Here is a 20,956-nt window from a genome sequence, read left to right on the forward strand (position 1 = left end):
TCCCAACTACAGGAAGGAGGGGCTAACATGAGAGGATCCTTTGAGCCCAGGAGTTCCAGGCTGCAGTGAGCCTTGGTTGCACCACTGTAGTTCAGCCTGGGTAACAGAGTGAGACTCTGTCTCAAAAAAATTAAAAAATAAAATACACAGATACATTCAATTAAAAAGTCTATAATCTTGAAAATTGGAAAGGAAAAAGGTTATTAAATTTTTTTTAAGTGGCTCAAATTCTGCCCTTCCCTGTAAAACATCCTATGGAGAGCCATTGCTTTTTTTTTTTTTTTTTTTTGAGATGGAGTTTTGCTCTTGTCACCCAGGCTGGAGTGCAGCGGCACCATCTTGGCTCATGCAACCTCTGCCTCCTGGGTTCAAGTGATGCTCCTGCCTCAGCCTCTCGAGTAGCTGGGATTACAGGCATGCGCCACCACACCCAGCTAATTTTGTATTTTTTTTTTTAGCAGAGATGGGGTTTCACCATGTTGGCCAGGCTGGTCTTGAACTCCTGGCCTCAAGTGATCTGCCTGCCTCGGCCTCCCAAAGTGACGGGATTACAGGCATGAGCCACCATGCCAGGCCTCCCTTTTTTTTTTTTTTTTTTTTTTTTTGAGACAGGGTCTTGCTCTGTTGCCTGGACTGGAGTGCAGTGGCATGGCAAGATCTCGGCTCACTGCAATCTCTGCCTCCTGGGCTCAAGTGATCCTCCCCACTTCAGCCTCCCAAGTAGCTGGTACTATGGGTGTGCGCCACCACACCCGGCTAATTTTTTTTTTTTGTATTTTTGGTAGAGACAGTGTCTCTCTACCTTGCCAAGGCTGGTCTCCAACTCCTGGGCTCAAGGATCCACCTGCCTTGGCCTCCCAAAATGCTGGGATTACAGACATGAACCACCCCGCCTGGCCTCCAATGCCCACTTCTGTCTACCCTTTCTTTTTTTTTTTTTTTTTGAGACGGAGTCTCTCTCTGTTGCCCAGGCTGGAGTGCAGAGGCACGATCTCAGCTCACTGCAACCTCCGCCTCCTGGTTTCAAGAGATTCTCCTGCCTCAGCCTCCTGAGTAGCTGGGATTACAGGTGCGCGTCACCACACCTGGCTAATTTTTGTATTTTTAGTAGAGATGGGATTTCACCATGTTGGCCAGGCTGGTCTCAAACTCCTGACCTCATGATCTGCCTGCCTCGGCCTCCCAAAGTGCTAGGATTACAGGCATGAACCACCCCCCTGGCCTCCAATGCCCACTTCTGTCTACCCTTTCTAAAACAACTGTAGGACTCATTATCACATTATTATCTTTATAGCCCTTATTACTTACTTTTTTTTTCTTTTTGAGACAGAGTCTCACTCAGTCACCCAGGCTGGAGTGCAATGGCAGGATCTCAGCTCACTGCAATCTCCGCCTCCCGGGTTCAAGCGATTCTCATGCCTCAGGCTCCTGAGTAGCTGGAATTACAGGCAAGTGCCACCATGCCCATCTAATTTTTGTATTTTTAGTAGAGACAGGGTTTCACCATGTTGGCCAGGCTGGTCTCACTCCTGACCTCAAGTGATCCTCCTGCCTCGGCCTCCCAAAGTGCTAGGATTACAGGCATGAGCCACCATGCTCGGCCATAGCCCTTATTATTTTCTAAAGACATACTATCTATGTATTTGATTGTTGTCTGCTCATATCACTAGAATGTAATTCATGGGCACAGAACTTGCTGGTTCTTTTCACTACTGAACCCCCCAGTGTCCAGAGCAATGTCTGATACACAGTAGGTGCTCCCTAAATATTTAACTGATTAGATGAGTGAATAATCAGAACTACATAGCTTTATTGCCGAGGCGGGAGGATCCCTTGAGCCCGGGAGTTAAAGCTACAGAGAGCTGGGATTGCGCCACTGCACTCCAGCCTGGGTGACAGAGTGAAACCCTGTCTCAAAAAATAATTAAATTAAATTTAAAAGTCCACAATTTTAAAAACTGGGAAGAAAAAGATTTATTATTATCATTTTTAAGACAGGGTCTCGCTCCATCATCCAGGCTGGAGTGCAGTGGCACGATCATGGTAGATAACTCTCTGAGGCTAATATGAGCAAAACGGGGCATGTATCTCAGGTCCACAGAGGGGCTGAGCCCCAATTCCCCCATCCAGGAGATGTGTGAATGCTGATTTGATATTGGATGGAACTGATTAATTATCGTTCATGTTTGGCATTTTGTTTTTAAAAGAGTACTTGTCTTTCAGAGGTACACACTAAAATATTCACAGGTGAAATACCTGTAAGCTCCCAGGAGTTGCTTAGAAATCATGTCGGAATAAGGAAAGCGTGTGAGAGATGATAGACACAGATTGGCCGTGAGTTGGTATTTACTGAAGCAGAGTGATGAGAAATGGGCGTTCATTAGACTATTCTAACTACTTTAGTATATATTTGAAACTTTGCAGAATACAAAATTGAAACTGGCTGGGTGTGGTGGCTCATGCCTGTAATCCCAGAACTTTGGGAGGCCAAGGCAGGTGGATTGCTTGAGGTCAGGAGTTTGAGACCAGCCTAGGGAACATGGCAAAACTCTGCCTCTACCAGAAATACAAAAATTAGCTGGGCTGGTGGCATGCGCCTGTAGTCAGAGCTACCTGCAGGGCTGGGATGGGAGGATCACCTAAGCCTGGGAAGCAGAGGTTGCAGTGAGCCAAAACTGCACTGCTGCACTCCAGCCTGGGTGACAGAGTAAAACCTGTCAAAACAAAACAAAAACCTGAAACTATTCCCCCCACTTTCCTGGCTGTGTAAGTTTGGGCATCATTAAGCTTTCTGTGCCCCAGTTGGCTTATTTGTATGGTGGGGATCATCATAGCCCCTTTCTAGGGGTGGTCATGGGGATTTCAGTAGAAAAGTGCTCAGCACAGAGCCCAGCACACCTAGGCGAGGTGGGGGCACGGAGGAGTTAAAGAGGCAGCTGGGCAAGTGCATCCTTCCCTGGGACATGCTGGGAAACCCACCCCCACCCCATTATCACACTTCAATGCCTCCGCTGGGATAGAATTCTGGTGTGAAAGCGGCAGCCTTCTGAGGCTGGATCTAATTTAAAGAGATGTGCTCCTATCTCCTCCCTTCTCTTCCAGATAGTGGGAGATTGCGCCAGCTTGTATTTCAAAAGTTGAGAAAAGCAAATCTCAGAAATGATGCCAAGAATCAGGACTAAATGAGTTCACAGATTGGGAAGGCACTGATAAAGCTGTTCTTGCTCACGTCTTCGGCTCCCGAGGGATTCTCCCACCTACACCCCCGCCGCAGGCCCATGATCCACCCTCTGCAAGGAAAGCTTGTCCCCCACTCGGTGCAGAAGCAGCTTCGAGAAAGGGAGGCTTTGTGGTTCTCAGAGCATGGGGAGCCCCCCGCAAAGGAGTCTGGACCCACCTTCCACACACATGCAGTCATCGAAGCATTTGTTGTTGAGGCCTCGGTTGTGGGGTGTGCAGAGATGCTCCCGCAGGTCGCAGCAAGTCCCTGCCAACACAGAGAGCACACGCAGTCAGCCAAGCTGAGCCGCCCCTCCCCGCAGCCCTGCACTCGGTCCCACTGGACAAGAGATCCATCATCTCTGTGGCAGGCCGTGCCCTGGCGGGCTGGGCCACCTGGTGTGCAAGGCTCCTGAGTGGAACCACAGAGAGATGTCATGGCCGAGGCCCCCAAGGATCGGTGGCAGAGACCCCAGCTGCCTCAGATAGGGAACTGATTGATCATGGGAAGAGCGAAGGTGGTGTGAGGTCTCCTCCCAGACAGAGCCAGTAGAACAGCTGGGGGCTGCCAGGTGTGGAGTCAGCTCAGAGCTGGGAGGGGCCTCAGGATCCCCAACACCAATGTCCTCTTTTGACAGATGGGGAAACTGAAGTCCTGGGCACCTGCCATGGAGCCGGCTCCCAGAGCGACTGTCCAGTCGGCCCAAATGCGGGCCTTTTCTTTGTGCCCAGGGTGAAAACAATGGTTTGGGAATGAAGCAGCCTGTCAGGGAGCTGGTGGTTTGCCTTATACAATGCTAATTGCTGGTTTGGTTGCTGTTTTGTAGAATATTCTGGTCACTGATCTAACAATCGTGGTGCCGTGGAGGTGTGCCGCTCAGATCTCTCTTGGGGAAAGCGCTTGCTGGCGGCCTCCAGCTGGTACAGCTTCAGGGCCACCTTGGCCCATGGCAGGCTGTTCCCAGCAGCCCCTGCCAATGACAGGCATGGGGGTTCTGGGGCCCAGCCATTTCTGCTCAGCACGGGCCTCGTCTAACAGGCCACCTCTGTACTGGAGCGCCCATCCGGTGCATGATGTCTGAAGCTTCCTCCATGCTTCCTCCACCTTTCATCATTCACAAGTGTTTCCCACCCCTAGCCCACCCCAAAATAAATCTGTTGCACTTTTTGTTTTGTTTTGTTGAGACAGGGTCTTGCTCTGTCACCCAAGCTGGAGTACAGTGGTGCGATCATATCTCGCTGCAGCCTTGACCCTCGAGGCTCAGGTGATCCTCCTGCCTTAGCCTCCTGAATACCTGGAACCACAGGCGCACACCACCAAGCCTGGTTGGTTAATTTTTTATTTTTTTATTTTTGTTTTATTTTGAGACAGAGTCTCGCTCTGTCAGAGTGCAGTCGTGCAATCTCGGGTCACTGCAACCTCCACCTCCCAGGTTCAAGCAATTCTTTGCCTCAGCCTCCTGAGTAGCTAGGATTACAGGCACCTGCCACCATGCCCGGCTAATTTTTGTATTTTTAGTAGAGATGGGGTTTCACCTTCTTGGCCAGGCTGGTCTTGAACTCCTGACCTTGTGATCCACCCACCTCGGCCTCCCAAAGGGCTGGGATTATAGGCGTGAGCCACCGCACCCAGCCAAGCCTGGTTATTTTTTAAAATTATTACTATTTTTGGAGATGGAATCTTCCCGTGTTGCCCAGGCTGGTCCTGAACTCCTGGGCTCACGGGATCCTCCCGCCTCGGCCTCCCATAGTGCTGGGATTACAGGTGTGAGCCACTGCACCCGGCCTCACACTTCTAACTTACCTCAGTATCTGCTTCCTGGAAGGTCCGACAGACCCCCAAGGGCCCCCAGGGTTTAGGACATTAGTTACAACGTCCGGCTTCTTGTTTTTAGACTGTCTCCATGGAGACGGCTGCCGAACAGTGAGGATGTCACCAAAAGCATCTCCAGAATGCCTGGCAGTGTTGTGATGGGACAAGGACAGCATTAAGCCCTGCCTGGTGTCAGGAGGAAGAGGGCAAGAGAGGATCATCCCGATTTAAGGCAGCATGGGGCTGTGGTGAAGAGGCTTTCCAGCCAGGCCAGGTTGGAGCCACTTCTTAACCGTGTGACCTTGGGCAAGACAGCCTCTCTGGGGCTCAATCACCTGGCTTGAAAACTGCGTTGTTGTGAGTAATGTATTTTTTTTTGAGACGGAATTTCACTCTTATTGCCCAGGCTGGAGTGCAATGGCACGATCTCAGCTCACCACAAACTCCGCCTCCCGGGTTCAAGCAATGTTCCCGCCTCAGCCTCCCAAGTAGCTGAGATTACAGGCGCACACCACCATGCCCAGCTCATTTTTGTATTTTTAGTAGAGACGGGGTTTCACCATGTTGGTTAGGCTGGTCTCAAACTCCTGACCTCGTGATCCGCCTGCCTCGGCCACCCAAAGTGCTGGGATTACAGGCATGAGCCACCATGCCCAGGGTATTTTTTTTTTTTGAGATGGAGTTTCCCTCTTTTCGCCCAGGCTGGAGTGCAGTTGCATGATCCCAGCTCACTGCAAACTCTGCGTTGCAGGTTCAAGCGATTGATTCTCCTGTCTCATCCTCCCGAGTAGCTGGGATTACAGGCATGTTCCACCATGCCCGGATAATTTTTATATTTTTAGTAGCGATGGGGTTTCGCCATGTTGGCCAGGATGGTCTCAAACTCCTGACCTCAGGTGTTCCACCCGCCTCAGCCTCCCATAGTGCTGGGATTACAGGTGTGAGCCACCGTGCCTGGCTGTGAATAATGTATGAAATGAATGGATGTCTGACAGCAACTCTCAGGAAAGTGGCAGCTGTTGTTTTTATCATCCATGAAGGGTCAAGGATTCTCAGGTCCTGCACATGTGGGAACCCCCACTCCCACCCAGGTTCCCTCCCAGCACCCAGCCTGGTGCCTTGAATGTGGGTGCTGGCTGGTACCTGGCAGGCAGTCTTGGTGATGGTCGCATGGTTCCCCTTCGGCTGGTGATGTTTCGTTACCATCACTGGAGAGTTTACCGCGGTGTTTCTCTGGGGATAAGAAGATCTGTCGTCAGAAGCTGGGGCCCAGCAGAGCAGAGGTTAAGCACAGGGACTCAGATGTTGGAGTGCCCATACCACCACCCTACAGCATGGCTTGGACAAGGCACTGTACCCCTCTGTCTCTGCCTCGGTTTTCTCTTCTCTAAAATGGGATCAACAGTACTATGGACCTAACAGGTATTTTCCCTCAGGGTAACATGAGTGGAAACATGGAAGCGTGTGGCACGTGATAAGCATTTGACAGCATTCTCCATTCCAAGTGGTGTTTCCAGGTTAGGCTCCATGCTCCCCCTCTCCCCACATCCCACCTTTGGACATCTGAAGATCAGACAGGGCTCACTGGGGCCCCCACCTCAACAGATGGTGCGGGAGGGCAGGGCACCCAGGCATGGAAGGTAGTGGGGTAGGTGGGCATACCTTTCTTCTTTGCAGAGGGCCAACCATCAGGTTTTAAGTCTTCATAATCGGTCCAGTCGAACAAGGCCATGTCCAGCGTGGGCATCACCTCCCCGTCAGACCTGGGCTGTGCCTGCTGGAGACCGTGGAGAAGGGGGATGTTGGAACCTTCAAATCCATGGAAGCAGGAGTGTGGAGTCCCAAGGTCAGAGGGCAAAAAAGAGGCTTCTCAGAGGCCACCTTATCCTCTGCTGGGCAGCCTGGAGTCTCAGCCCGAGGACATAAAGATGGCTGCCGGAGGCTCCTGTTCCAGTGGCCACTAGGTAATTTCCTTCCTGTGCAGCCATTACTCAAGAAGGACCATGCAGACACACACAGGTGAGTTACCTACCAGGCCCTCTGAGGAGGGGCAGAGACCACCTGCAGGCTGGGAAGGCAACCTTGCTTGCCCAGGGTCTTTAAGCCCACGAGGAGGGTGTTGGAAGTAGCCCAGCCACTCACTGGACTTTCCCATCCCTTCCTCTCTCTGCAGAGGTTACCAGCAATCCGTGGCACCATTAAGGCCACAACCAGGGCTCAGTCCCACTCACAGCCTGGGCCAGTGGCCCCAGGAATGCAGAGGGCTAGAGGTCCTCAGCAATAGCTGGACCTACACATGGGCATGTGCGAGCACTAGGGCATGGGCAGGAACCGCACCTTCTAGGCTGGCCTGCAGGGGGCCTTGGATGATAAGACGGATAACCATGTATTCCTGGGAAATGGTCTGCAGCTTTTATCACAATCTCAAGGGGGTGCAAGACCCCAAAAAAGGATAAGAAAGATCTGCTGCTAAAAAAGCTTTATTTCTTTTGTATTTTTGTAGAGACGGGGTTTCACCATGTTGGCCAGGCTGGTCTCGAACTCCTGACCTCAGGTGATCTATTCGCATCGGTCTCCCAAAGTGCTGGGATTACAGGCGTGAGCCACCCACTGCACCTGGCCTATTTCTTTTTTATGTATTTTTTATACATATATATTATTGATCCTTTTAAATAATTTTAGTTTGAAAACATTTTTTTTTTTTTTTTTTTTTTGAGATGGAGTCTCACTCTGTCGCCCAGGCTGGAGTGCAGTGGCGTGATCTTGGCTCACTGCAAGCTCTGCCTCCCGGGTTCAAGCAATTCTCTGCTTCAGCCGCCCAAGTAGCTGGAACTACAGGTGCCTGCCACTACGCCCGGCTATTTTTTTTTTTTTGTATTTTTAGTAGAGATGGGGTTTCACCATGTTAGCCAGGATGGTCTTGATTTCCTGACCTTGTGCCCGCCTTGGCCTCCCAAAGTGCTGGGATTACAGGCATGAGCCACCGCGCCCGGCCTGAAAACCTTTAAAAGCCACAGAAGAGGTGCAAGAATGATGCGGTCAGCTCCTATATACCCCTCTTCAAGAATCACCAGTGGGTAGTGTTTTTGCCACATTTGCTCGCTTACTTTCTCTCCACATTTTTTTTTTCCCTTGAGACAGGGTCTCACTCTGTCGCCCAGGCTGGAGTGCAGTGGTGCAATCATGGCTCACTGCAGCCCTGACCTCCTGGGTTCAAGCGATCCTTCTGCCTCAGCCTCCCAAGTAGCTGGTACTACAGGCACATGCCCTCATGCCTGTCTAATTTTTAAAAAAAGTTTTGTAGACACAGGGTCTCACTATGTTGCCCAGGATAATCTCAAACTCCTGGGCTCAAGTGACCCTCGTGCCTTGGCCTTCTAAGGTGTTAGAATTACAGGCTTGAGCCAACATGCCCGCCCCACATATCTTTTTTTTTTTTTTTTGAGACAAAGTTTCACACTGTCACCCGGGCTGGTGTGCAGTGGGGCGATCTTGACACGCTGCAGCCTCCGCCTCCCAAGTTCAAGCGATTCTCCTGCCTCAGCCTCCCGAGTAGCTGGGACTACAGGCGTGCGCCACCACGCTCAGCTAATTTTTGTATTTTTAGTAGAGATGGGGTTTCACTATGTTGGCCAGGCTGGTCTCGAACTCCTGACCTCGTGATCTGCCCACCTCGGCCTCCCTAAGTGCTGGGATTACAGGCATGAGCCACCGCGCCCAGCCCACATATCTTTTTTAAAGATCTGATGCAGATGGGTCCAAGTGTTAGCTAATGCTTATTAATTCTGGGTCTTGACGACACAGTTTTAAAAATCACCATTATTATGCTTCATGCTCCTCTGTACACAGAAAGCTCCTCCCCAGGCCTTGCTGCTCTCCATGCAGACACCAGCATGCTGAGCTACCACTTGCCTCCTTGGCTGTCCCCAGAGTGGGCCCCTGGGAGCACTTTGCCCTGGACAGTGGCAGACCCTTGTCAGGATGGAGCACCCACCAGGGCTGGAGCTAGACTGGATGGGCAGCAGGAGATCTGGTTTCAATCTAAGTAAGCTCTGTGGCCTCCTGCCCCCGTGCCTCAGTCTCCCTACATGTATTAAGAGGGCTTTCCATGACATGGGCTCAAGGACCCTTCCAGATCCGAGGCTGTTTGGGGACCCCTTACCTGGGGCCGCAGGGAGGTGACGGGCAGGATCAGGGACTCTTCTGTGGCAGGTGCTGCCTCAAAGGTGGTGAGAAAGAACATGGTGGGAGCCAGGCTGGTGGAGGATTCCTCCATGGCTGCATCCAGCACCTGGGCTTCGGAGAGCTCTGCCTTCTTCATCAGGGAGCTGGGACCTCGGACCAAGGCTCGGCCTGAGACACAGGGTGGGGAGCACAGGGGCTATATCTGCTTGCCACCTCGTGGCAGTCTACAGTAGAACCCACGTTTTATGCTGCAAACTAGGAGGCAGCAGGCACTGTGTGACAAGCCCTTGGTTCAGCCCCCATTCCTGCTTCCTACCCTTCTTGGGAGGTTGGGGGATGGGAACTCGGAGGAAAATGTCTTGGAAGAACTTGCAGTGTCGCTGGGGAGACAGTCCAAGGATTCTCCCTGTAAAGCAACATTCCAGCAAGTCCAAGTCCAGATTGGCTGGGCGCAGCCAGATATGTAAGTATAACAAATAGGAACTAGTAGGATTAACCATGGAAGGCTTCCTGGAGGAGGTGAAGTTTGAGTAGGGAGAAATGTCATGAGGCTGAGAATCATTGCAGTGGCCTTTGAGGAAGCTGGGAGGTGGGAATCACTGCTTATCACACACAAGTGAGTGCATCCTGTGTGGTGACCATTAGTCATCACCCCATTAATGGAGCACCTGCTGTGTGCTGGGTCCCAGAGGAGCTGTGTCACAAGCGTTATTTCGTCTAACTACTGCAAGAGCTCTGGGAAGTGGGTGCTCCTTCAGTCTCATCTACAGGGAAGGAAACTGAAGCACAGAGAGGTTAGGTGACTCACGCAAGGATGCACAGCTCATGAGTAGCAGGGTCTGGATTCAGCTCCAGCAGGGCTGGAGTGCAGGGGCTCAATCTTGGCTCACTGCAACCTCTGCCTCCAGGGTTCAATTGATTCTCCCACCTCAGCCTCCTGAGTAACTGGGATTACAGGCATGCGCCACCACCCCTGGCTAATTTTTGTATTTTTGATAGAGATGGGGTTTCTCCATGTTGCCCAGGTTGGTCTCCAACTCCTGATCTCAAGTGATCTGCCTGCCCAGCCTCCCAAAGTGCTGGGATTACAGGTGTGAGCCACCACGCCCAGCCTGGCCTGAGGTTTCACAGCCAGTCATTAGCAGAGCAGGGCCTAGCCCGCAAACCTTCTCCATTCCCCACCTCCTTCTCACCATATCAACTCTCCCAGGAGGCCTGGCTGCAGCCCTGGAGCTGGCGGAGTGGGAGCCCAGCAGGACGGGTCCACACCCCACGCGTGCCCTTTAGCTGTCCTCAAAGGTCCCAGCATCCTCCCCTGAAAGCTGACACAGGTAACTCCAGGAGTGGGAGGCTGAAAGTCGAAGCCGGGGGACCCTGACTGACCTCTGCCCTCTTGGGGGGTTCTCAGGCCTCACAGGGAAGCCAGCCTCAGCTGTTTGCACAAGAAGGGGTGTTGAAGCTCCATTGCCTTCCTGCCAAAGAACCCTGCTGTCACCACTGCATTTGTGGCACTCGGCATGTCCCTAGAGGCAGTCGGGTCACATGGAGAGCTTAGAAGCCAAGTTCCCTGGCTTAGGGCCAGGCAAGGCTGGGAGGAGCCACCTGACTGGAGCTGAGGGGACATGTCTGCTCCGAGACTGAATGGGCACGGGGAGGGGGAAGCCTGGGCCAGCAGGGGGCTAGCTAGCTCCCAGGGGATGTGGGGGAAACGTTAAGGAAGGTGGGAAGGGCTAGGGGAGCACTGAGACAAATAGGGCAGAGGCAGGAGCGGTAGGCAAGCGATGCCTCTCCTGGAGTCACCTGCGTCCAGGCTGGAGGACACTGAGTTGGCCTCAGCAGGGGGCTGAGATTAACCAGAACAATGACTGCTCATGGCCCTGCCAGCTGAGCTCCAAGCGCCCCACTAACTAAGTCTCTGCAACGACACTGAGGGTAGATGGGATGGGACCAGTCTCCTTGCTTTACAGAGGGGAAAACCGAGGCACAGAAAAAGAACTTGCCCAGGGCCACACCCTAGTGGTGGAGGCAGGACCTGATCTCGGGCAGACCTGGCTTCAGAGTCTAGGCTCTTAGCTCCTACTGGATGCGTCAGAGTCGAGTAAGAAATGTGCTTGGAGGGCGCTGAACTGTTCCATTTCTACTCAGAACTTAAAGTAGGAGAAATTTAGGTCAGATACAAGGTAGAACTTCCTGATTCAGGAGGATGATCTGTTGATAAGACAGATTATTATTATTATTTTTTGAGACGGAGTCTCGCTCTGTCACCCAGGCTGGAGTGCAGTGGCGCCATCTCAGCTCACTGCAAGCTCCGCCTCCTGGGTTCACACCATTCTCCTGCCTCAGCCTGCCGAGGAGCTGGGACTACAGGCGCCCACCACCGCGCCCGGCTAATTTTTTGTATTTTTAGTAGAGACGGGGTTTCACCGTGGTCTCGATCTCCTGATCTCATGATCCGCCCGCCTCGGCCTCCCAAAGTGCTGGGATTACAAGCGTGAGCCACGGCACCGGGCCGCGATAAGACAGATTCTATTGCAACACATCCCTCTCCTCTTCCCATGCCCCAACCCCAGGCCTCTCCCAGCCTCCTCCCCTTACCAGGTCCCTCTGGCTTCAGTGAGACCCCTCCTCTCCTCTGGACCTCACGCCCCTGACCCTTGCCTGCATCCTCTCCTGCTCCCCTCAGTCCATGGCAGGAATCACCCCCATCCCCACCCCTCGCAGCCCTCCAGCTACCTCGGTGCAGCCTCAACCTGTCCCTGCGTCTCTTGTGCTCCCTGCTGCGTTTCCTGGTCCTCTCCCAACCTGGAGGTCGGTTCTCCTTCTCGGGGTAGGGCAATGCCAGCCCCAGGAGCAGGTCCTTGTCCTGCAGCAGGCCTGCAGGACTCTGCTCAGGCAGCAGCCCCTCAGCCTCTGGCAGCCTGGAGGCCTGCCTGGTGGCGGTGACCACAGCCCCATCCTGGGCCTGGCTGGGCAGGCCTGGGCCCCACTCCTTCTTGCCCGGGCCCCGCCGGCGGTGGTGGCTGGCCTGAGGCGTCCACAGCGCTGGGCCTGGGAGGTCAATGTGATTCTCAGGGAGGTTCCGGGCAGGGGTCCCAGGTGCAAGGGCGCCTGCCAGGCTCAGCTCCAGGGGCAGCAGGAGGATGAGGAACAGCATGGGAGCGGTGTGGATGGCAGGCCCAGCCATTGGCTCCTCCCTGCAAGAAGAGCAACACCATGAATGCGCAGCCCCAGGCCTCTCTCTGCTGCCCCTCACTCAAATGATTAAAGCCCAGTTTTTCTCAACAGCCGTAGAGGGAGATTTTGCTCCCAGTGACATTTGGCAATGCCTGAAGACATATTTTAGTTGTCAAAACTGGGGAGTGCTACTGGCAGGTAGAGGTTGGAGCCCGTGGATGCTGCTAAACGCCCAACAATGCACAGGACAGCCCCCCAAACCAAGAATCATCCGGCCCAGAAAAACAACAGTACCGAGGCTGAGAACCCCCGGCTTAAATCGTTTCAGCAGCATTCAAGTTCCAGATTAGTCCAGAATTCCTTTCTCTGCACAAACCTCTGCCCCTTACCAAGTCCCCTAGAAGGAACCGAGTCCCTCAGAGCTCAGAAATATGCCTCTGGCCCCTGAGACTTGACTCGGAGCCTAATTCCATACAAATGGAATAATAGCGTTTGAGCGCACGCTGTAGGCAGGACCCACGTTAAGTGCTTTGTGTGAATTCATGTCACTTCGCCCTTTCAAGAGCTCTCTGAAATGGCTCCTGTTATTTTCCCCATTTTTCTGAAGTGGCGATTAAGGCTCAGAGAGGTTAAGTCACACCTAGTAAGTGGCACTGTGTCATTCCTGTCCCTGAGCCCTGAACCCCGTGTGGCTGTCCCAGGATGGCCCAGCTCTGCCTTTCTCTTCTCCTCTCATGATGAGCTCTGAGGCCCCAGAATGTTCTGACACTGTCCCTTCCCCTGGGGGAGGGGCTTTGGGAACAGCTTTGCAGACTTGGCTCTGACCCCTGCAGGGTAGACTGAGCCAACCCGACCTAGCCTCAGGACATCCCCCTCAGGGGACCCAGTGCCCTCCCTCCACACTGGAGGGAGAAGCTGCAGCTCAGGGGGTGGTGGGGGCGACTGTCAGACTCTGGAGACCTCCTGCCCCCATGCACCACCCGCAGCTGCTCCTCCACGCACCCCTCTCCATTGTACCAACCTCACTGTATCCTGGAGCTGGGCACTAGGTTAGCCAGGCTAATTGAATTTTTATGGCCTCCCGAGTATTCCACTAGGCTGGCAAGGGTGCTTACGCCACCGTTTCTTTGTGATTTGTGGCCATATAATTGTCCCGGGCTGAGAAAAGGTTGGTGGGCCTGTGATGTTTCCCTGCTTCCCGGCGCCTCTCCCTGCGGCCCCCATGCTGGCTGGCCCACCCCAGTGTCACCTTAGCCCCGACCCCGAGGGAGGGTGGTAGGGCAGGGAAACTGCTGTGCCCTCGAAGCTCTGACCACGCACTCGTGGAGGGGAGGGGGGAAACACCTTCTCCAGCCTCGCAGGGTCTGTGGTGGCTTCACCCAGTTCTGCCTCCATCCCAGCCTGGCATGTCCTGGTCCCCTGGGATCCTGGGCCCTGGCCCCCACTGTCCACAGCTCAGCTCTTCCTAGAACTGTGGATGGAGACAAGGAGGTGGCCGTCACTTTCCATCTTGTCCCCTATCCCGGGGATCTGGCTGAAGATACTAGGTGAGCCTTGGTGACGTGCGTGGGACCCTGGGACAGGCTTGTTGTGACAACCCTGTCTCCCATCACAGCTGCATCCATTCCTAAGGCCACAGACCCTGCACCACAGTCCCTGCTACTGTCCTGGTCACGTCACCAGCAACGGAAGGCTCTGTCCCACTGGCCTTGCCTCCAGCCCTTCCCTAACAAGTGCTCTTGAGGCCAGAGCTCAGCAAGCGGGACCTGTGTCCCTGGTTCCTGAGGCAGCCCAGGGGGAGGAGGGGCCCATTTTAAAGGCCTGTCACTCAAGCATTGTTCGGCGCAGAGGGAACCTCAATCCTGCTTCGGGGCCAGTGGAGCGGGGCTGCTCTCTGGGCTGGCATTTAGCCTGACCACTGCCAGACTTCACCCCCTGCTCTCCTTGTGACTGGAAAGGCCAAGCGCATATGGGATCCCGTCCATGTCCGAGACCCAGCCCTGCCTTTCTGTCCTGCAGGGACATGACAGCCTGGGAGAAGCCCAAAGAGCGTCCTAGGGACAGGGAAACCTTGGGACGTTGGCCAATGAAAGGAATCACCACCTCCTCCTTGTCCTGGGGGTTGAGGGGAATGAGGTAGAAAACCCAGACAGTGCGGGCAAGAGAGCAGAGGAGGCTCAGTAGAGAGGTGGGCAGCTTCTCAGCTAGTCTGCTGTCCCCGGGGACACACAAGGCTGTCAGTAAACCTCAGAGCCGCCTCTGAGCCTGGTGAGCAGCCTAGGTGCTGGTCTTGGAGGACAGCTCCTTCCCTGCAGAGCCAGGAGATGAACTCCCACTCCTGCCCCACTCCAACACCCCCAAGCAGCATGATCCCACCCAGACTGCCACCTTCCCAAGCTCCGTTGCCAAGACCCTACTTGGCTGTGGGGCCGTTCACAGTACCCATCCTGCTTCAGGGCCAGTGGAACCCCAGTCTGAATGCCATCTTTGTTCCCTCCCACCCTTCAAGCACCACATATCACCCACGCAGCCAGCCTGGGACAGAGGAAGTGGGATTCAGTGCACAGTGCCAGAGCACCCATGGGGGTCCATCCAAGGGGGCTCCATCCTCTCCCCAGACCCAGCATATACTGGTGGTATGGCTACTCGGGTTGTGACCCTTATCTGCTCAAAACTGTCTATGGCTCCCTATTGCCTTCCCATGTAACCACAGACTCCTTACTTTGGCACTGAAGACCTTGTGTAATGTGGCCCCAACCAAGCTTTGCAGCTCCAACTTCTACTTTCTCCCCTTCACAGGCAACAGAGACTGCTCCCTGGGCCCCAAACACACCCCTGCTTTCTGGCTGGCTGTTCTCACTTTGCCTGTCCCCTCTGCATGGAACCTCTCCCCCCCTCCCTCATCTCTCTCCGTCCACGTCCTGCCCATCCTTTGGGACTCAACCCAAATGTCCCTTCCTCCAGGAAGCCTTGTTCAGTCCCCTGACTCCATGTGCTCTCCGCTTGGTGCTCCCACATGCCTTTGTCCTGCTCTTGAAGACCTTGTGTGTCATTTTGTGCTGGGACCGTCAGGTTTTTTAAAGCCCCTGGCTAGACTGGAAGCTCATAAAGGACTCTGCCCAGTCTCCCTTCTGCTCTGCGGCCCCTCCAGGGCCCTGCACATAATAGGCGCTGGTAGCCATGGATCAGAACAGAAGTGGATTGAGCACAATCCAATTTATGTATCAGGCCGGGCACAGTTGCTCATGCCTGTAATCCCAGCACTTTGGGAGGCCAAGGTGGGAGGATCACCTGAGGTCAGGAGTTTGAGGCCAGCCTGGCCAGCATGGTGAAGCCCCGCCTCTACTAAAAATACAAAAATTAGACGTGCATGATGGCATGCGCCTGTAATCCCAGCTACTCAGGAGGCTGAGGCAGGAGAATTGCTTGAAACTTGGAGGCGGAAGTTGCAGTGAGCCAAGATTGTGCCTCTGCACTCCAACCTGGGCGACAGAGAGAGACTCAAAAGAAAAAAAAAAAAAAGAATTCATACCTCGGTAGAAGATCATAAATAAATCCCCAGGATGTGTGAGTGTGTGTGTGTGTGTGTGAGCATCTGGCATGTATGTGTGAGCATGACGTGTGTGTGGAGCATGTGTGAGCATGTGTGTGCGTGTACTATGATCATGTGTAAGCGTGAATATGTATGGGTGTGTAGGTGTGTAGTGAGTGTGTGGGAGTGTTAGCATGTGTGTGTGGAGCATGTGTGAGTGCACGTGTGTGTATACTATGATCATGTGAGAGCATGAATATGTGTGGGTGTGTAGGTATGTATGTGTGTTGTGTGTAGGAGTGTTAGCATGTGTGTGTGAACATGTGTGAGCGTGTGTGTGATGATGTGTAAGCGTGAATGTGTGGGTGTGTAGGTGTGTGTTGTGAGTGTATGTGTGTGCTGTGAGCATGTGAGTGTGAATATGTATGGGTATGGGTGTGTATGTGCATGTGTGTGTGACAGCGTGTATGTGTTGTGAGCATATGTGTGGGTGTGTGTGAGCATGTGTGTATGTGTGAGCATGTGTGTTGTCAGCATGTGTGAGCGTGAATATGTGTGTGGGCGTGTACGTATGAGTGTGAGCATGTGTGTGAACTCGTGTGTGTGTGAGAGCATGTGTGTTGTGAGCATGTGTGAGCGTATGTGTGTGCACAAGCATGTTTGTGAGCATGGGTGTGGACTGTGTGCAACAGTGTGTGTCAGCTGGAGGAGGGGCTGGGGGAAGACTACACGGGCCCCTCTCTCCAAGCCCAAGGATTTGTACACAGCTCTTGGCACAGCCCAGCAACTGAGATGCCAGCCTGGCAGGGAGCCCCCGAGGAAACGTGGGCTGCTACAGAAGTCGTGCCAAGGATCCACAGCGACCAAGGGCTCCAATCCATTTCTGTCACTCTGAAAGCCAGTTGGAGGCTGTGTCACAAAGCACCAGGCAACCAGGCGGAAGGAGGAGGCAGCCCCCTCCGCCTCCCCGCAGCCCGGGGCGGTTCTGCCCGGCCCGGGTTGCTCACAAAGCCTGCGCTTCTGGCCCAGGGTCTGCTCCTTCCAGCCGGGCACGGTCAGCAGCCCGGAGTAGCCCTGGACCAGAGTTGCTGAGGGATGGCAGGAACATCCACAACCCACAGCCGGCCCCTTTCACAACTGAGGTCTGATAGCGAATCATTAAAAACAAAACAAATTAAAACAAAAGCAATCGTAATTGTAGGAGCTGCTGTCCCGGAGCAGCTGTGAAGCCCATGCCTTTCCGCGTTTCCTTCTTTCATCCACATCTCATTTTTCCTCTCAATTGCGCTGTACATCAGGGAGACTTTTCCATGGTTTTAAAATGATGAAACCGAGGCTCTGGGGGTGAGGGGGTTGTAAGCCACAAATCCAAGATGGCACAAACCCAAGCCCATCTCAAGGCCGGGGTTCTCCTGGCACCCGGTGCACACAGGACATGGTTCTTGTCCCCATTGCCCGTGGGGCCACCTGCCTCCCTCACGCAGCCGCTCATCCTCGCTGTAAGAGCCATCTTCCTCCTTGAGTGCAGTCAGGGCCCAGGAGCCACCAGCAGCTGGGAAACAGACACTAACCAGGGAGGGGAAGGGGCTTATCTCAAGCCCCCATCCTGTCCCCCATCCTAGGGGAGAGTTGGAGAGCTGTCAGCATCGCCGTATGCAAACGAAGGCGATGAATCGAGCCTGGAGTCAGCTTTGATTCCTGAGCCCCTCCCCCACAACAGCCTTGCATTTGGGGGCCAGGAGACTCGGGGGATCCTGCCCCGCCTGCCTGAGGGACAACTGTGGAGCTCGGCCACCCGGGACAGCTGTCGGACCAGCATTCCTGCGGCGCTGATCGGCCTTCCTGTTGCATAGTGGGTTGGGGGGAGCAAGTCATGGCTGGCCAAGGCGGGTCCCATGGGAATCCTGGGTCAGGGATATCAGTGATGCTCAGATGGTGCGGAAGGATTATGATGTGAAGCAGACAACCCCCCACTGGGAGAACCGGAGCCCATCAGCCTCCCTCCCTTACCCCGAATCTACTCATGTGCCAAAGCGACAAATTCGTGCGACTGTATTTGGCAGGAATGTTTCAGGGGTTCTGTAAGCATCTGATTCTAGCTTCACTTTAAAAATATATTTTTAAAATTATTTTGAAAACTGTAGTAAAAATAACAGACACTCTCGAATACATTCTCTACCCAATTTGAACATGGGCACGGCCCCATCATAACTTGGGCTTCTGGTTCACTGAAGAGTATTCCAGGGATATAAGGTGAGCAGTTTCAAAGACTCGCTGCCATTTGCAGCTACTTAATTGCATGCTCCAGGATTTTCTGAACGTGAACAATCAAAGCCAGTTAGAAGCGCAGCCTCACGTCCATGAGGGTAACTGATATCCATTACATCATTTTCTATCATGGAGAACAGCTTCTTTTTTTTCTCATTGGTTTACTTTATTTATATTTATTTATTTATTTTGAAACAGAGTCTCGCTGTGTCACCCAGGCTGGAGTGCAGTGGCACAATCTCGGCTCACTGCAACCTCCGTCTCCCGTGTTCAAGCAATTCTCCTGCCTCAGTCTCCTGAGGGATTACAGGCGCTGCCACCACGCCCAGCTAATTTTTGTGTTTTTAGTAGAGACAGGATTTCACCATGTTGGCCAGGCTGGTCCTGAACTCCTGACCTCGTGATCCACCCACCTTGGCCTCCCAAAGTGCTGGGATTACAGGTGTGAGCTACTACACCTGGATTTACTTTATTTATTTATTTATTGAGAGTGAGTCTCGCTGTGTCGCCCGGGCTGGAGTGCAGTGGCACCATCTCGGCTCACTTCAATCTCCACCTTCTAGGTTCAAACGATTCTCCTGCCTCAGCCTCCCAAGTAGCTGGGATTACAGGCACGCACCACCACGCCCAGCTAATTCTTGTATTTTTAGTAGAGACGGGGTTTCACTATGTTGGCCAGGCTGGTCTCGAACTCCTGACCTCAGGTGATCCACCCACCTTGACCTCCCAAAGTGCTGGGATTACAGGTGTGAGCACCATGCCTGGCTTGAGCCACTGCGCCCGGCGGTTTGCTTTAAAATAAGTAAATATTAGTCCTGGCTACTTGGGAGGCTGAGGCAGGAGGATCCCTTGAGCCCAGGAGTTTGAATTCAGTCTGGACAACATAGTAAGTCCCTGTCTCTAAAAAAAAATTTTTTTAACAAAAATTAAAATAAGTAATTATTATAAACTGGGGCAAAGCAGTGGTCGCACAGAATCTAGGTGGGAGAAGCCAAAGAGAGTTAGTCTGATCGCAAGTAGGGCTTAAAGGTGTGTTGTGTCTGCATAAAATAGAAACATTTTTGATTTGGGGAAAGGCATTCTTGGTGGTGGTGGAGTGCTACATTGCTTATAAAACACTGTTTTGTTGATTTTATGTATTGGGATTATGGATCGAATTTCATTTGGGAAAAGATTTGCACTACTCAAAACATTTCTTTTTGGCAGGGAGTAGGGGAGGAGGACCACTGGGCCATTGGATTAGGTGGTCCCAAAGGCCCTGTCTGCCAAGGGAGCCTGAGAATTTATGATCCATGACGATAAGACTCCTCCATCTGTCTGTCTGTTCAACTGTCAGACCCCTATGGGGAGGGGTGACAGACAATATTCAGTAGGGTGTGGACTGAGCCTCCAGGAGCTAGGGGCAAAATCTTCTTCCCTTCCGGATACTCCCAACCTAGGAGCTCTGTGGGGAGGAATTGTATACCCAGATTCAGGAGATTTTGTTGAATGCAGGAATCATCTCAGGTTTTATGTCTCTGTAGTTCCAGGAAGATTTTACGATTGCTTTTTTGTTTGTTTGTAGACAGAGTCTTGCTCTGCCCTACAGGCTGGAGTACAGTTGTACCATCATAGCTCACTGTAGCCTCAACCTCTCCGGCTCAAGCGACCTTCCTGCCTCAGCCTCCTAAGTAGCTGGGACAACAGCCACAAACCATCATGCCAGGCTAATTTTTTCTTATTTTTAGTTGAGATGAGGTCTCTCCCTATGTTGCCCAGGTTGGTCTCGAACTTCTGGCCTCAAGTGATCCTCCCACCTTGGCCTCCCAAAGTTCTGGAATTACAGGCATGAGTCCCGGGCCCAGCAATTGCTTTAACTTGAGATTGATCTGCCCAACTTTTCCCTCTGGCTACTCCTCATCACTCACATGGACACTTCCTGAAATGGCAGGAATTGGAGATGGGCAGTGCAGTCCCCAAGCCCATCTGCTCTTAGCAGAGTGTGGCCACTCTGCAGTCAGCCCCAGATCTAGTTAGGGCTTCCTGGAGCCCCGGCCCCCTAGGAGCAGACTTCTGTCTTGTTTAGGTGGAGCTGACACCCCTAGGGCTGGAAAGTGGGTAATTTTCTTGTTCAGTCAAAACAGTCATATCCTACATGAGAGTTGGGGAACAACTGTATGGATTCTAAATTAATTCCTGGGCTGAGCTCTTCCCAAGGTAATTTGGAACGAGAGTGTTCTAACCCCCCTCCTGATCCCTCCCAACATCTCCTCCCTTCATGAGTCTATTCCCTTGTCTGTGAAATGGGATTATTAGGCTGCCATGAGACTTGACTACTTAGGAAGTCAGTGCTTCTGTGTGGTTTGTGTGTGTGGGTGGGTGGTGGTGGTGTTCCGGGTATGGATGGAGCCTGGCAGTGCAGGTGGCATAGAGGATGGGGCGGGTGAGATTCACAGCAGCTGCCCTGCTGGGTGTTCACTGGCATACTGGTGCGTTGATCATCCTGGACTAGTCCCTACCCATCTCCCTGCCTCCTTGTGGCTCTGTATCCCCCAAAGTGCCACTTGGCCAATAGGAAGGGGCGTCTCAGCAACCCCTAGGCCTCAGAGCAGCCAGAGCCCCACCTACCCCTCCACGGGTCTTTCTCAGGCACAGAGCTCTGCCTTTTGCTCTGCTGGGGACTGCTGCCTCCTTGCGATGGAGATTGCAGGGGAGAGTGAAACCCGGTGGTCAGCCACTAGCTGAGCCCCTCTGTGTGCAGAACCAGGATGCCAGACAAGGGCACC

At 53.2% G+C, this 20,956-nt stretch overlaps 1 protein-coding gene across 1 annotated transcript in view; it reads right to left on the minus strand.

Annotated features, from left to right (window-relative positions):
• Nucleotides 1-20,956, minus strand: part of DRAXIN (dorsal inhibitory axon guidance protein) — a 34,248-nt gene that overhangs the window by 7,233 nt on the left and 6,059 nt on the right. The window contains exons 2-6 of the mRNA XM_001138925.6: nucleotides 11,951-12,411; nucleotides 9,195-9,385; nucleotides 6,695-6,809; nucleotides 6,176-6,265; nucleotides 3,398-3,487 (exon numbers count right to left, since the gene is read on the minus strand). Of these exons, the coding sequence (XP_001138925.1) occupies nucleotides 3,398-3,487; nucleotides 6,176-6,265; nucleotides 6,695-6,809; nucleotides 9,195-9,385; nucleotides 11,951-12,401 (937 nt within the window). The 5' untranslated portion in view covers nucleotides 12,402-12,411. The remainder of the gene's footprint in view (nucleotides 1-3,397; nucleotides 3,488-6,175; nucleotides 6,266-6,694; nucleotides 6,810-9,194; nucleotides 9,386-11,950; nucleotides 12,412-20,956) is intronic.

The sequence above is a fragment of the Pan troglodytes genome, chromosome 1, assembly GCF_028858775.2.
Source record: "Pan troglodytes isolate AG18354 chromosome 1, NHGRI_mPanTro3-v2.0_pri, whole genome shotgun sequence".
In the NCBI taxonomy this organism is placed as follows: Eukaryota; Metazoa; Chordata; class Mammalia; order Primates; family Hominidae; genus Pan; species Pan troglodytes.